Source organism: Cetorhinus maximus, chromosome 14, assembly GCF_964194155.1.
Source record: "Cetorhinus maximus chromosome 14, sCetMax3.hap1.1, whole genome shotgun sequence".
Lineage (NCBI taxonomy): Eukaryota > Metazoa > Chordata > Chondrichthyes > Lamniformes > Cetorhinidae > Cetorhinus > Cetorhinus maximus.
In genome coordinates this window covers 32,438,376-32,453,634 of record NC_135892.1, presented here as the reverse complement: position 1 = coordinate 32,453,634, position 15,259 = coordinate 32,438,376, and the positions used below count along the sequence as shown (strand labels likewise).

Below are 15,259 nucleotides of genomic sequence, written 5' to 3'. Positions count from 1 at the left end.
CTGCCTACCACAGATGCATCTGCCCATGACAGTATCAGTTGGAGTGACCACCTCACAGTCATTGTGGAGACGAAGTCCCACCTTCACATTGAGGATGCCCTCCACCGTGTTGTGTGGCACTACCACCGTGCTAAATGGGATAGATTTTGAACAGATTTAGCAACATGAGACGCTGTGGGCCATCAGCAGCAGCAGAATTGCACTTGAACACAATCTGTAACCTCATGGCCCGGCATAACCCCCACTCAGCCATTACCATCAAGCCAAGGGATCAACCCTGAGTGCAGGAGGGCATGCCAGGAGCAGCACCAGGCATACCTAAAAATGAGGTGTCAACCTGGTGAAGCTATAAAACAGAATTACTTGCGTGCCAAACAGCATAAGCAGCAAGTGATAGACAGAGCTAAGCAATCCCACAACTAACGGATCAGATCTAAGCTCTGCAGTCCTGCCAATCCAGTTGTGAATGGTGGTGGATACTTAAACAACTCACTGGAGGAGGTGGCTCCACAAATATCCCCATCCTCAATGATGGAGGAGCCCAGTACATCAGTGCAAAGCCATAAGGCTGAAGCATTCGCAACAATCTTCAGCTAGAAGTGCCAAGTGGATAATCCATCTTGGTCCCCTCCGGAGGTCCCTGGCATCACAGATGCCAGTCTTCAGCCACTTCGATTCACTGCAGGTGATATTAAGAAATGGCTGAAGGCACTGGATACTCCAAAGTCTATGGGCCCTGACAACATTCCGGCAATAATACTGAAGAATTGTGCTCCAGAACTTGCCGCACCCCTAGCCAAGCTGTTCCAGTACAGCTACAACACTGGCATCTACCCAGCTATGTGGAAAATTGCCCAGGTATGTCCTGTACACAAAAAGCAGGACAAATCCAACCCAGCCAGTTACTGCCCCATCAGTCTACTCTCGATCATCAGTAAAGTAATGGAAGGGGTCATCAACGGTGCTATCAAGTGGCATTTGCTTAGCAATAACCTGTTCACTGTTGCCCAGTTTGGGTTCCGCCAGGGCCAGTCAGCTCCTGGCCTCATTACAGCCTTGGTTCAAACATGGAAAAAAAAGAGCTGAACTCCCAAGGTGAGGTGAGAGTGACTGCCCTTGACATCAAGGCAGTATTTGACCAAGTGTGGCATCAAGGAGCCCTAGCAGAACTGGAGTCAATGGGAATCAGGGGGAAAACTCTCCGCTGGTTGGAGTCATACCTAGCACAAAGGAAGGTGGTTGTGGTTGTTGGAGTCAGTCATCTCAGTTCCAGGATATCACTGCAGGAGTTCCTCAGGGTGGTGTCCAAGGCCCAACCATCTTCAGCTGCTTCATCAATGACCTTCCTTCCATCATAAGGTCAGAAGTGGGGATATTCACTGATGATTGCACAATGTTCAGCACCATTCACGACAATCAGACACTGAAGCGGTCCATGTCCAGATGCAGCAAGACCTGGACAATATCCAGGCTTGGGCTGACATGTGGCAAGTAACATTCACGCCACACAAGTGTCAGGCAATGACCATCTCCAACAAGAGAGAATCTAACCATCGCCCCTTGATGTTCAATGGCATTACCATTGCTGAATCCCCCACTATCAACATCCTGGGGGTTACCATTGACCAGAAACTGAACTGGGCTAGCCATATAAATACTGTGGCTACAAAAGCAGGTCAGAGGCTAGGAATTGTGCAACGAGTAACTCACCTCCTGACTCCGCAAAGCCTGTCCACCATCTACAAGGCACAAGTTAGGAGTGTGATGGAATACTCCCCTCTTGCAGCTCCCACAACACTCAAGATGCTTGACACCGCCCAGGACAAAGCAGCCCGCTTGATTGGCACCACATGCACAATCATTCACTCCCTCCACCACCGACACACAGTAACAGCAATGTGTACCATCTACAAGATGCACTGCAGAAATTCACCAAGGCTCCTTCAACAGCACCTTCCAAACTCACAACCGCTACCACCTAGAAGGACAAGAGCAGCAGATACATAGGAACACCACCACCTGGAAGTCCCTCTCCAAGCCAGTCACCACCCTGACTTGGAAATGTATCGCCGTTCCTTCACTATCGCTGGGTCAAAATCCTCGATCTCCCTTCCTAACAGCACTGTGGGTGTACCTACACCACATGGACTGCAGCGGTTCAAGAAGGCAGCTCACCACCTCCTTCTCAAGGGCAACTAGTGATGGGCAATGAATGCTGGCCCAGCCAGCGAAGCCCACATCCCGTGAACGAATTTTTTAAAAGTGCGGTCCTTAGGAGACATATGCTAACCCTCGCGTCTCTCTCTTTGATACTGCAGGAGGAGAACATCAGGTTCATGGCGCCTGGTGATCTAGTTGTATGTCTCATGGCTAACACGGAGCAGAGAAGAAGAAGATTGTGACAGAGGCGCCTGGCTCAGTAAAGGGAGGAGCACCACTCACAAGATGAAGGGGCTGCAGGGCCTCCTACGGACACAGCTCAAGATCCACACCGAGCTGTTGCTCATTGGTGCCTCGCTAGAGGGCTGCTGTTGTTCCAGATGAGCGAGAACCAGTGTCGCTGAAGTCTGCGCATGTCTAGGGAACTGGTCACTCACATATGCCACCTTCTGCAGGATATGGCACTACAGGGACATGAAGGGCATCCACCGCCAGTGACTGTGGGGCTCAATTTTTCCGCCAGTGTCTCCTTCCAGGCTTACACAGGTGACCTGTGTGAGATCCCGCAAGCCTGCACCAACAAGAGGTCACGGACACCATCTTCGTGAAGGCTTTTGCATTTCAACTGCACTCATGTGGTGCTTAGGTATCTGTGGCAGCAAGCAGCCCACTGTGTGACCCGCAAAGGTTTCCTCTTGCTGAACGCTCAGCTGGTCTGCAACCACAACAAATGCATCATGCAGCCCTGCGCGCGATACTTCGGGAGCATCTACAGCTCCTGTGTCCTCAGCAGATCTCAGATCCCTGACACCTTCTAGGGTCCACAGAGGCTACAGGGTTGGCTCCTCAGGGACAAGGGCTATCCACAGAGAATGTGGCTGATGGCACTCGTGCGGCGGCCTCAGACTGCAGCAGAGGGATGGTACAACGAGGCTCATGCCACAGCCCGGATTTTGGTGGAGCAAACGATAGGCATATTGAAAATGAGGTTCCAGTGCCTCGACAGGTCTGGTGGAGCACTGCAGTACAGTCCCCAGAGTGTGTCGCACATCATTGTAGCTTGCTGCACACTACACAACCTGGTGCTGCAACTGGGGGAGGACCTGGCTGAGGAGGAGATAGAAGAGCTGCACACCTTCCCTGATGAGGAGGACGTCGAAGGGGATGAGGGTGATGAGGTCCTGGAAGGTGAGGATGCTGGCAATAAGTCATCGCAGTGGCTGAATGAGGCAGGCATGCTTGTGAGGCCCTAATAGCTGCAAGATTCATGGAGGATGATGATGACATGCGGTGAGGACACTCCTGACATCCTCACATTGCATCTGTGAACGCCTGACACATGTCAGGCAGATGGCAGCGCACATACCCTCTGTGATCAGGCTCATGTCATGTAAATGCAGCAGAGGCCCTAATAGGTGCAAGATTCCAGGAGAATTATGACGACATGCAGTGAGAACACTCCATAGATCTTCACATTGCATCTGTAAACGTTTGACTCCTGTCTGGCTGAGGGCAGCTCGCTTCTGCTCTGTGAACAGGGCCATATCATGGAGACTTAGTGGTGATATTTTAACAGCACCTAATCCTGTGGCAGCTTTCATCACCTGTCCCCTTCAGGACCACACCTCCACCGGACACAGATGCTGAAGAGATGGGGGGCCAGCCCCAACTCAAAGATGCTGAGAGCACGCAGAGAAAATCACGGAATTCTGTGATGCCTGCCCGTGACTTTCTGGCAGCAATGACAAGCCACATCGAGGTGCAGGCATCACTGATGTGTCGAGTGACTATGAAGCCGGACAATCACTTTGCTCTGAAGGTTACACACTGCACAGGGAAAGGGCTCTGGACTGAGACACTTACCTTTAACTTGTGCAGGAACCAAAGTTTCACATCTGAGTGACACGAACACTGCTCATCAAAACATGGAGCCATAGACAAGGAGACACTCTTGGCAGTTTATTTACAATTGTGAATATTATGTACAAGTGATTGACACCTGTGCCCATGCTGTCGAGGCCTTCCGTGCTCGGTGGGCACCGCGGGGACTGGGGTGTTTTGTTGACCCCTTTAATCACATCTTGGTTTGATGTTTGTAAGGTTCCTTTAAAGTTTTTCCTTGATTTTACAGCTGACCTGACTTAGGGGCTGTGCTTGATTTCTCCCTTGTTATTGTTAATTTAGTTAATTGTTTTAACTCTACAAGAGTTACATCTTCTTAACCTTCCTAACCCTGCCCCTATGTCTTGGTGCCCTCCCCACATCCACAGTGGAGATGGAGGCAGCCTGCTGACTGCTATGCCCTGTCTGTGATGATCATGGAGGGCCAACACCGAGGGCCCTGGCCTGCTTTCAGGTTCTGCTGTGTGGCAGAGGCACCCCCCTTATCCTGTGGACTTGGAGCAGCAGGGCTTACAGGAAGAGGGGAATCAGATGGGCCGCGCACTCCCGGAGTCACCTAGGAGGATGGCCCTGGGGTGTGCACCTGCTTATCCTCCTCCCAAGGGCCCCTGGCTGACTCCTTAAGAGGAAGGGGCTAGAATGAGTTCAAGATGCCCTGCCCCCCACGCCCCCACCCCCGCCCCTCCTTGCTATGGCACTTATTGATGCCAGCAAGTGCCTCGGCAATGGAGTGCTGCTCCTGCAGCAGTGCAGGACCAATGTCCTGGACCAAGGTCTCCATGCCGGCCGCTATCCTACCAGTGTTGACCTCGGTGCGTTGGCATGCCGGTGCTACCACCTCAGACTGAAGGCAGACGGACTCCTCCATTGTACCTTGCAATCTGAGGAGTGCAGCGTACAGCCATTCTTGATGTTCCCTAGCTTGTCTTTGAAGCTCCAGCAGCTGAGATAGAACTGAATCCAGAGGCTCGTCATGTGACTTGGACTCAGCAAGTTCCTAGCCTCCAGCTGTCCTCCGAGTGCTGGCCCCCTTGGATTTCCCGGCCTTTGCCTGCTGTGGATCAGACAGTGCAGTGTTGTTATGATCCCAACCCCAGCTGATGTTACTACTGGACAAGCCTGACCCCAGGGTGGAGTCCAGCTTGATAGATCCTAACTTTAATTTTTTGTTTAGATACTTGGAGAGTGGCTACTGAACAGAGTCACAAGAGTCAGCTGATGGGCTTTTAACAAAAGAATTAAACAAGATAAAACTATATAACAATACCTCTTCACCCATTATACCTTTACAAATATATACATATTCGTAACGAAAATAGAAGTTACAAAAGCTATCTATATACTCTAATGTTCACAGTTAGTAGACGGTCCATGTAAACCAATAGGTGTGGTCAGACACACCACACTCTGAAACCAAGTGATAGATGCCACCCCTAACAGATGCTATAGATCTCTCTTCAACTCCCTACAGACGCTTGTCACGCCGTGAACCAACCAGCCTCACTGAACTCCGTCTTTCACGTGAAGGTTTTCAATCTCCACTCTTGAAGAATTCGCTCTGAAATATTCTCCCAAACAGCGCTTTCTCTCAGTTGCCTTCCGCAAGGGTCTACCTCCAGGGTTTCGAATTCTCCTTCCGATGTTCATCTCCCCTGGGTCACCACATGCGTTCAAGCTATCTTCCATGCACTCTCTCTCACTGATTGAGCCATGCCAACAGAACACCACTGCTTAACATGCCCATAGTAAAGAGTTACAGACCTTCAGGCGTCTCTTTAGATCTCCTGACTTCTCACAAGCTGTTTTTGCTTAAGATCTGCTCCCTGCAGCTTTTCTTTAAGCTTCAAGCTTGGAGCCTTGCTCTTTGCTCCTTACTTTCACTTCCACAGAACAGAACCACTTCCAGATTCTTGTCCTTTGACTAGGCTAGAAGGTCTTCATGAGACCCCTCCTTTCTGTCTCACTCCTTGATCTTCAGACCTTTTGGTTCTTTTGAGAAGTCTACTCTATCTGCAGTTTCCTATCCCAGTAGACTGCTGACAACTTGGTATCTCCCTTAAGATCCAGAACTCACTTGACATTTGCTGTCACTTTAACTTCAGAGCAACTCACCTAAGATTCTTAGGGCTGGATTTTCAGCTTGGCGTGCAGGCAAGCGCAAGACACGCATGAGCGTGAAATAACGCACAATGACATTGTGCAAGCGTCCCAACATATTGCACACTCACGCGATATTTCGGTCGGCGGGTGCTCACGGGAATCAGCAGCGTGCCTGCCAACAATTAAGACAGCTGTTAAAGCCCATTAAAAATAAATTAAAGTGAATTTTTCCCTGTCCGTCCAACCTTACGTCATTTTATGTGGGCGGCCCAATTAAGGCTCACCCAGTGTGATGTGCACCTGGGAGCGCTGAGCGCTCCTTGTGCGGGCTGGGGTGGGGGCGGTGGTTGCCTGTGTCGAAAGAGCGCAGGAATCTCCCTGAGGCACAGAGATGCCTCAGGGAGATTACTTTCATTTGTAAAACATTGATTAACGGTAAAAATAAATTTTAAGGACATGTCCCCTCCTGTGAAACTGTCACATGAGCTGGGACATGCCCATTAATTTTATTAAAAATTTTTCAAACACTTTAAAAACGTCCATGAAACCTCATCCCGCCTGTGGATGAGGTTTCATGAAAAATGCGAAGGCCGCCTGGGCTCTTTGCCTGCCCACCAACCTTAAAGTTGGATGGGCAGCCCAGCTTATTGCTTTATTGGCTTTTTAAATGGACTTAATAGGCCTTTGACAGTCCGGCTGCGCGCCCGCCAAACTGAAAATCTAAATGATGCGCGGTGATGTTGGGACGCACGCCTGACGTCACCGCACATCATTTTATGCCTCGGTGTGCGGGCCCCAACCCCGCTCACAGAGCCGATGATTCTGCCCCAGGTTTCATCATTTAACCCACAAATAGGAAAAAATATAAATTAAACTTAAACTTAAAGATATACCTTTTCCCTAAGACACCCAAATACACATGTAACTTACTCAAACTATCTCTGTTTCCTAACACTGCACACCAGATTGTGACCCCGAGGCTAATCTAGAACTAGGTCCCACCAAGGTGTGTGTCTCTGCACTGGTCGACGGTGTGGGTGAGCGCTTCATGGTCTTGCATTGGTGTGTCAACGGATTCCTCTTCCGAGGTGTCCTTGGGACTGGATTCGATGACCTGGCTCGTGGCCGCCCTCAACTGCTTCCCATATGTGCCTGCGATAGAAAAGAGAGGTAATTAGTGCATGGCAGGTGACTGTGAAACAGGCGACATCACTCACAGTATGGTTGTCTGATGAATGTTGCAGTTCAAAATCTTCACTTGGTTGAGCGCCGCCGACCTCACTGTCTGCACAGGAACAGTCCACATCCTTGCCAGCCAGCTGGATGGCTCTATTTTCAAAGGCCATGAGGACCTTGATGTCAGGCATTCCTCCACCAGTATGGGATGTCTCCCTGTTGGTGTGGACTAGCTTTTCCTGCATGGAGAGTGTGTAAGCAAGATGCCTGCCAGGCCAGATGAGAAGGATGCTTGGCATGTGTGGAGTGTGAGTGGTGCCATGGATGGCATGAGGTCACGATGGGCAGGGGAGATGAAGGTGTTTGTGAGAGAGTGAGTGGTGATGTCCCTTGAGCTGGCAGTGAGTGTGAACCCTGTGAATGTGTGATGGGTTTGTGAGTGTGAGTTGAGAGTGATGAGAAGAATGTCTTATCCTGAAGCAACAGAGGAGATCATTCATCCTCTTGTGGCTGTCCCTTTTGGAGGGCATTAGCGCTCACCACCACCACCTCCTCCCATGCTGGATTGGTGAATTTGATGGCTGGTCTTCACCCAAAGCGAAGGTAGAGGAGTTCGCAGCAGGCTTCCACTGTGTCCAGCAGGTGGGGCTGCCGTCTTCTTTGCTTCCCGGGCCATCGGTCACCTGGAGCAGTCCTCTGGTCTAAAGACACAAAGTAGGCTGTGCTCTGGTGCGCTTTAAATATGGCACCTGGAGCGAGGCAAATCCAAGCCTGCCTGCCAGCGATCCGGCGTGTTTCCCATGCATGCAATATTAATGAGGCAGGAGAGCTGGGAAGCGGATGAAACGCTGCAAAAACCCACCATTGCGGCTGGTGGGAAAAATGTTTTTTTTTCATGCCCGCTACTGCACTTAGCACAATTCAGGGAAAACTCCGCCCTGGGTCATTGAATATATTCAAGGCTGAGTTACACAAATTTTTGATCTACAAGGGAGTCAAGGGTTATGGGGTTGGCAAGAAAGTGAAGTTAAGGTAACAATCAGATCTGACATGATCTTATTGAATTGGTGGAGCAGGTTTGAGGGACAGACCTACTCCTACTATTTCTTATGACTTCTTATGATTAATGTCTCATCCAAAAGCTAGCACTCACTCAGTACTGCATTTAAGTGGGTAATTTGAGGTAGTGATGGGTGTGGTCAAAATGTCTCAAAGGTTCTTATACCTTCCTGAGTCCTAATCACCCTCTTCATAGTTCATCCCTCCCCACAGCGAGAACCTACAACCTACTTGCAGCACTCTCAAACCTCTAAATGCAATTTCATTGCTTCATAATCCCATAACTGCTCCCATTGCTCCCAGACAATGAGAATTCCCTTCCCAGTGTCCCTATGCCCTAGGATCCCTGTCTAAACAATCCTGTAGCATTACTTGAAACTCCCTCTTCAGTGTTGCTGAAATCCTGGAATTGCCCCTCCAGTATTCCTGGAGTCCACCATAAAGTATTGGGATGATCTGCCAATCCCTGCCAGGACTGTATGATTCTAGATCCAACTTCAATGCTGATGATAAAAGCAAAATACAATGGATGCTGGAAACCTGAAATCAAAACGGAAAATGCTAGAAAAACTCAGCAGGTCTGGCAGCATCTGTGGAGAGAGAAACAGAGTTAACATTCGAGTCCATATGATGCTTCTTCAGAGCTCTGCTTCTAAAAGCTCTGAAGCAGAATCATACGGACTCAAAGAGCTAACTCTGTTTCTCTCTCCATAGATGCTGCCAGACCTGCTGAGTTTTTCCAGCACTTTCTGCTTTATTTCAATGCTCATGAGTCAGTTCGCCTGGTAATACTGCCTTGCATAACACTCCCATAATTGGAAAAAAAATCTTTGATTCACCATGAGCAATGACAAAGGAAATCTAATAATACTTTAAAAGCCTTGTTTTCTTGCACTTCATTTCAACTTTTGCCACTAAAAATTCCTACATTCAAATTTATAATGGAAAAAAGGGAGTGGCTAAAGTAAACATTGGTCACTTAGAAGCAGAGACAGGAGAAATTATTATGGGGAATGAAAAAGTGGCAGAGACATTGAACAAATATTTTGTGACCCTTTTCACAGTAGAAGACAAAAGTTACATGCCAGAAATTGAGGGTGGCCTAGGAACTGATAAGGGTGACCAAATTAAAATAATTAATATCAGCAGAGAAAATATACTGGAGAAATTCAAGGAAATAAAATCTGACATCTATACCTATATCTTAGGGTTCTAAAAGAGAGAGCTACAGAGATAGTGGATGCACTGGCTATGATTTTCCAAAATTCCTAAGATTCTGAAAAGGTCCCGGCAGATTGGAAGCTAGCAAACATAACATGGCTTTTCAAGAAAGGAGAAGGAGAGAAAACAGGGAACTACAGGCCAATTAGCCTGACATCAGTCATCAGGAAAGTGCAAAACTCTATAATTAAGAGTCTTAACAATGCATATTAGACAAGCATAGTCTGATTAGAACAAGTCAGCATGGTTTTATGAAAGGGAAATCCTGTTTGAAAAATTTATTGGAGCTTTGTGAGGTTGTAACTATTAAGGTAAATAAGGAGGAACCAATAGATGTAGTATACTTGGATTTCCAAAAGGCATTCAATAAGGTGCCACACAAAAGATTAATAGACAATATAGGGGCTCATGGAATGGGAGTGATGTCTTAGCATGGATAGAGGATTGATTAATGGACAGGAAGCAGAAATTAGGGATAAATGGGACATTTTCAAGTTGGCAGGTTATGACTAGTGGGTAAGTGCTAGGGCCTCAGCTATTTTCAACCTGTATTGATGACTTAGTTGAAGGGACAATAGAGTAATGTATCTAAACTTGTTGATGAAACAAAACTAAGTGGGAAAGCAAGCTGTGAAGAGGACACAAAGAGGCTGCAAAGAGATATTAACAATTTAAGCGTGTGGGCAACAAGGTGGCGGATGAGGTATGATGTGGGGAAATGTGAGGTTATTCACTTTGGTTGTAAGAATAGAAAAGTGGAATATTTTTAAAAAGGCTTGAAACTTGTAAATATTGATTTTCAGAGAGACTTAGGTGTGCTTATACAAGGAACACAAAAAATTAGCATGTAGGTACAGCAAGCAATTAAGAAAGCAAATGGTGTGTTGGCCTTTACTGCAAGGGAATTGGAGTGCAAGAGTAAAGAAGTCTTGCTATAATTGTGCAGGGCTTTGGTGAGGCTACATGTAGAATACTGTGTGCATTTTTGGTCTCCATATATAAGGAAGGATTAACTTGTATTGGAGGCACAGCGAAGGTTCACTGGATTGGTCCCTGGGATTAGAGCGTTGTCCTATGATGACAGGCTGAGTAAATTGGGCCCATATTCTGTGGAGTTTAGAAGAATGAGAGGTGTTCTCATTCAAATATTCAATATGAAGGGGCTTGACTGGATAGACACTGAGTGATTGTTTCCCCTGCCTGTGGAATCTAAAACAAGGAGGCGCAGTTAGGATAAGGAGCCAATTATTTAGGGCTAAGAGGATGAGAAATTTCTTCACTCAAGGAGTTGTGAATCCTTGGAATTCTCCATTCCAGATGGCTTTGGATATGCTAACATTGAATATACTTAAGGCTGAGATAGACAGATTTTTGGTCTATCAAGAAATCAGGGGGTATGGGGGGCAGGCAGGAAAGTGAAGTTGAAGCCCAAGATCAGCCATGATTATATTCAATGGCAGAGTGGGCTAGATAAGCCATATAGGTTTGCCATCCTCCTATTTCTGAAAAAAAGGAAACTGCCTCACTAAACTTTCCACACTGTAAAAACCTCCTTCTGTGAGTGGAGACAATGTAGCACTACTGGCCAAGGGGTGTGGGGATGACAATGTGACAAGTTTATATGGGCAATTTCCATAATAAATAGCAACATAAGATTTAAAATTGGAAATATATAACAATATGATTGATTCTTTGAGCAGAATTTTAACTGCCAAGGGATCATGGGCTCTGATGCAGGTAAAGACTTTTAAGTGGTGATTGAATATCTGCATCCTTGGGTTCAGTTAGTCCGTATCCTCTAACCCAATTTCACCTAAAGACTGCACTTAGTATTGACTCCCTTGGTTAGAGGCTGATCAGATAAAACAAGGCCCATAGTCAACCATCCCTGCAGTCTATTGAGGTCCTTAAGTGGCCAATTAATGGTATTAACCCAGGAGCGTCTAGTCTGTCGACATGCAGCTTGCACAACAGATCAAACTGTGCGATCAGCTTGTCACATCTGTGGGGGTGTTGTGGTGTGCGGTCCTTCAATCAAAGGCACTCAATGCCTGATTGAGGGACTCAACATCAGGAAGGGGGACCGGGCCTCTGAGACCCACCCCCTGCCCTTGCTGCCGACCCCCCTAAGCCCTTCTTCCCGTGACATCCACCCTGCAAAACCCCACTCCTCCCCATCACATTACTTACCTGTGGCCTGGGTTGTCCTGTGATCCTAGGATTCTGGTGAGTATTCTTCCTGCAACAGCCACCACCTCCTCTGGTGCTGCTGAGTACAAGAGCTTCCAGCCTCTTAGTTCTGTTGAAGGGTCATTCGGACTCGAAATGTTAACTGTGCTCCTATCCGCAGATGCTGCCAGACCTGCTGAGTTTTTCCAGGTATTTTTGTTTTTGTTTTGGATTTCCAGCATCCGCAGTTTTTTGCTTTTAGCTTCCGGCCTCTGATTGGTTGGCAGCTTTCAGTAGGTGAGACTTCCATCCTCAGGTTCTTGATTCTATGGGAAGGCCTGCTGCTGGCCTTGCCACTGCCTTATTGGCTTGTGGTTTGGCGGCCTTTCTGAAAAGAAGCAACGCAGGTCTCTCGCCAGCTCTCCAGCTGTCAGGTGTGACCCCTTATTCCACAACAAAATTCCCAGCCATTGATTCATTTTCAAGTACTGTATTATGATCAAAGTTGTTTTTTGTAAAATAAAAATTTTAAACAGGAACCAATAAATTACTTGTTGTTGTTATTATGTGTTCTATTCAAAGTAATGGTAGTTTTAAACCATCTTTGTATTGTTTTAAATCACACAGAAGATGTCCAATCTAGACAACTCCAAGCCAAACTTCTACAATTGGAAACAGAAATTGAACGTTTCAAAGCAGAAAATACATCATTAGCCAAACTGAAGGAGAAACAAGAGCTGGCCATGGAAAATCTCAGGTGAATCTCAAAGCTTATGATCAAGTTCTTTTTGAAAGTACCTGTGCTAATACAGCTTCATAAGCAGGTTCCACTCCACGCTTAATGAAGTGAAATGACCAATGACAGCAGACAAACACCCAGCTGGTCAAGCAATGCTTGTCATATCACCACCTCCCACCTGCTCCCTGCACCCGCTCTGACCAACATCCAGGTTATGCCCATAAAGGCACAAGGCCCTGCCATTGCTATTTGAATGTGGTGACCCCACCCCCAACTATAAATATCCTTTGGGATCTGGAATGGAGATCATCAGCACTTGTTCCAATCTCAGAGCAGGCCCATGTGAGTAAACAAGCATGAACTGCTAGGAGAAAGTAACTGCAGAATAAATATCGTGCTGTGTCATTCCGACCTGCTGTATTTGCTTTTCGCAGTGAGCTTGCAGATTGTGGATGCACCCTATTAGTGTATGTTCCATTAGTTGAGAGAGTAACACTGATGGATACTGACTGCTAATGTCAGGAATGCAGAAGGTTCGCTACCTATATTTATGGCTAAATCTCTTAGACCTGTATCAATGGCAGGGATATTTTGTACTGAAGTCACTGTAAGCTCAGTGCATTCTGAAGTGGCCCCCACAGTCACTGGTGCAGTTACACAATGGAACAGAATCTCACCTGATGTGTGTGCAAACTGACTGTACCTGTACTATTCCATCAGTACCACTGGTGAAAAGTTCTGCTTTTCGCTGTCCACTAGATCTGAATGACTGCAGAGTAGTGAATGTTTATAAGGCTTTGAAATCCGATCACTGGGATTACCTGAAACTATCTTCTAACTGAAGTGGAGCTGGCCATCAATGTATCTTGGAGATTTGTTACTGAATCTTCTGCAGCAATAGTGTAAGCATTTATGGCTAAACCTCATAGACCTGTATCAATGGCAGGGATATTTAGTACTGAAGTCACTGTAAGCTCAGTAACTGATCTTTTCGCTACAGATGATGTTGGCATGTGCTCAGTGGTAGACAACTATTACTTCAATATTCATGGGCAATCATATATTCATGGACAATGGCATATTAAGTGTTGAACTCTTCCAAACTACTCAGGCACCTCTGAAGCTCATGTTTAAGGAGGCAATTGGCTCCTCATTACTATCCTATTTCTGTAAGAGACCTCCATTTGAAATCAAGGCCACTATGTCCCCATGCAACTCAAGAGGGGAATGCAGCTTCCTGGATCCTTGCCATGTACCAGCTGATTCCTCCTTAACCATCATGGCTGACACCACCTTTCTAACCTCACCCTCACCCTTTGCTCACACATCCTCACTGGTATCATCATCTTCTGAAGTTTGATTGTTTATATTGGTGCCTGCTTCGAGTGGGGCAATGATAGTTGATATCTTAGAAGTTTCATTCCTGCGATGTAGCTGGTTGTTGACTCTCTTTGTTCTATGAAGGGAATAGATGGTACATTGTGCATTTGTGCTCATATTCATTCATTTGCCTATTGCATCGGTTTGTACATTGTATGGCCATTTTTATTTCATGAAATTCAAAGATTATTTGATTAATTTAACAATTTTCAGAGAAAATCCATTAAAAGTTCAGAAATATTCTGTCAGCTGCTTCTGTTACAGTTGCCAGTCTCCACACCAAAGTGGAAACTATGTAAACAATTCTGATATTGATATATAGACCTTAGTCACTGACTAATTTTCTCCTCTATGATTAGAGGACCCTGCAGCCTCCAGGATGCTGGGATCAGATTAATTCTTTGATTATGTGCAATAAATAAGTGTTTCATTAATTTGTGGAAAATTGAATTTGGCTCTGGGTAAATGATTTGTTACACAAGCACCCCCTTCCCCTGGGGTAATATTGCTTGCTGCATTTGATGCTGACACCGCTTCTTCTTGATGAATTTTGGGATATTCTCTACTTGAAATGCTTAATTTATTTGCCGGCTTTTATTGCACAAAAAATCTTTTTCTTTATGCAAATATCTTCTCATAACATTCTTTTTATCTACTACATAAAGATAAAAACTTCCAGGAGACTATCTATAATTATGTTAACAATCTGATCCCAGAGGGGATTTCTTATCCTGAATGGGGCCTGCACAGGCAACAGAGAGTATTTGGAAGCAGGTATTTTTGAAAGAAAATTATAATTGCAGATTTCAGGCCTGTTAAGAGACTTTAATCAGCAAGTATTACAAGACCTGATACATAGTGCTGGATTTTTGTGTCGCAAAAAAGTTGGGAAGGGGTGCGGAAATCAGAAAAACTGTGGCTTGGGACAAGAAATTTGAATGCCCCCCTCAAAATGAGATCCTCACAAACTTCCCATAGTATAGGAAAAGGTTCAGGGTCAGCTGGGGTCACGACCCCATGCACACATCCTGTGATGTCAAAATCACCATTGACAGACCCTTATCATTTTTGTCAGGACGGGCTGGTTTTGGAAGCTTTTGGAAAACTTGCCAGGTAAGAGAGCTCAGGAACCTTCAGGGAAGCTGGCTAAGTAGTCAGAAATTTTCTGATAGCTAAGTGGAATAGGTTTGACAACTTCAAATGTCATTATTAGATGCTATCTTCTAAGTTAAATGTGTTTTTGCTGCAATGATTGATCATATGGCTCTGTCTTCCAAGATAAGTTGACCATTACACTGATCAGCCTTATTTAATTGTTGAGATGCATTAGAGTACATTTCCCATTGGAAAAAA

The 15,259-nt window shown here is 46.1% G+C and overlaps 1 protein-coding gene across 1 annotated transcript in view; it reads left to right on the top strand.

Moving 5' to 3' along the window:
* LOC144689571 (uncharacterized) overlaps positions 1 to 15,259 on the top strand; it is a 318,797-nt gene that overhangs the window by 151,191 nt on the left and 152,347 nt on the right. The window contains exon 8 of the mRNA XM_078556753.1: positions 12,415 to 12,544. Coding sequence (XP_078412879.1) covers positions 12,415 to 12,544 — 130 coding nt within the window. The remainder of the gene's footprint in view (positions 1 to 12,414; positions 12,545 to 15,259) is intronic.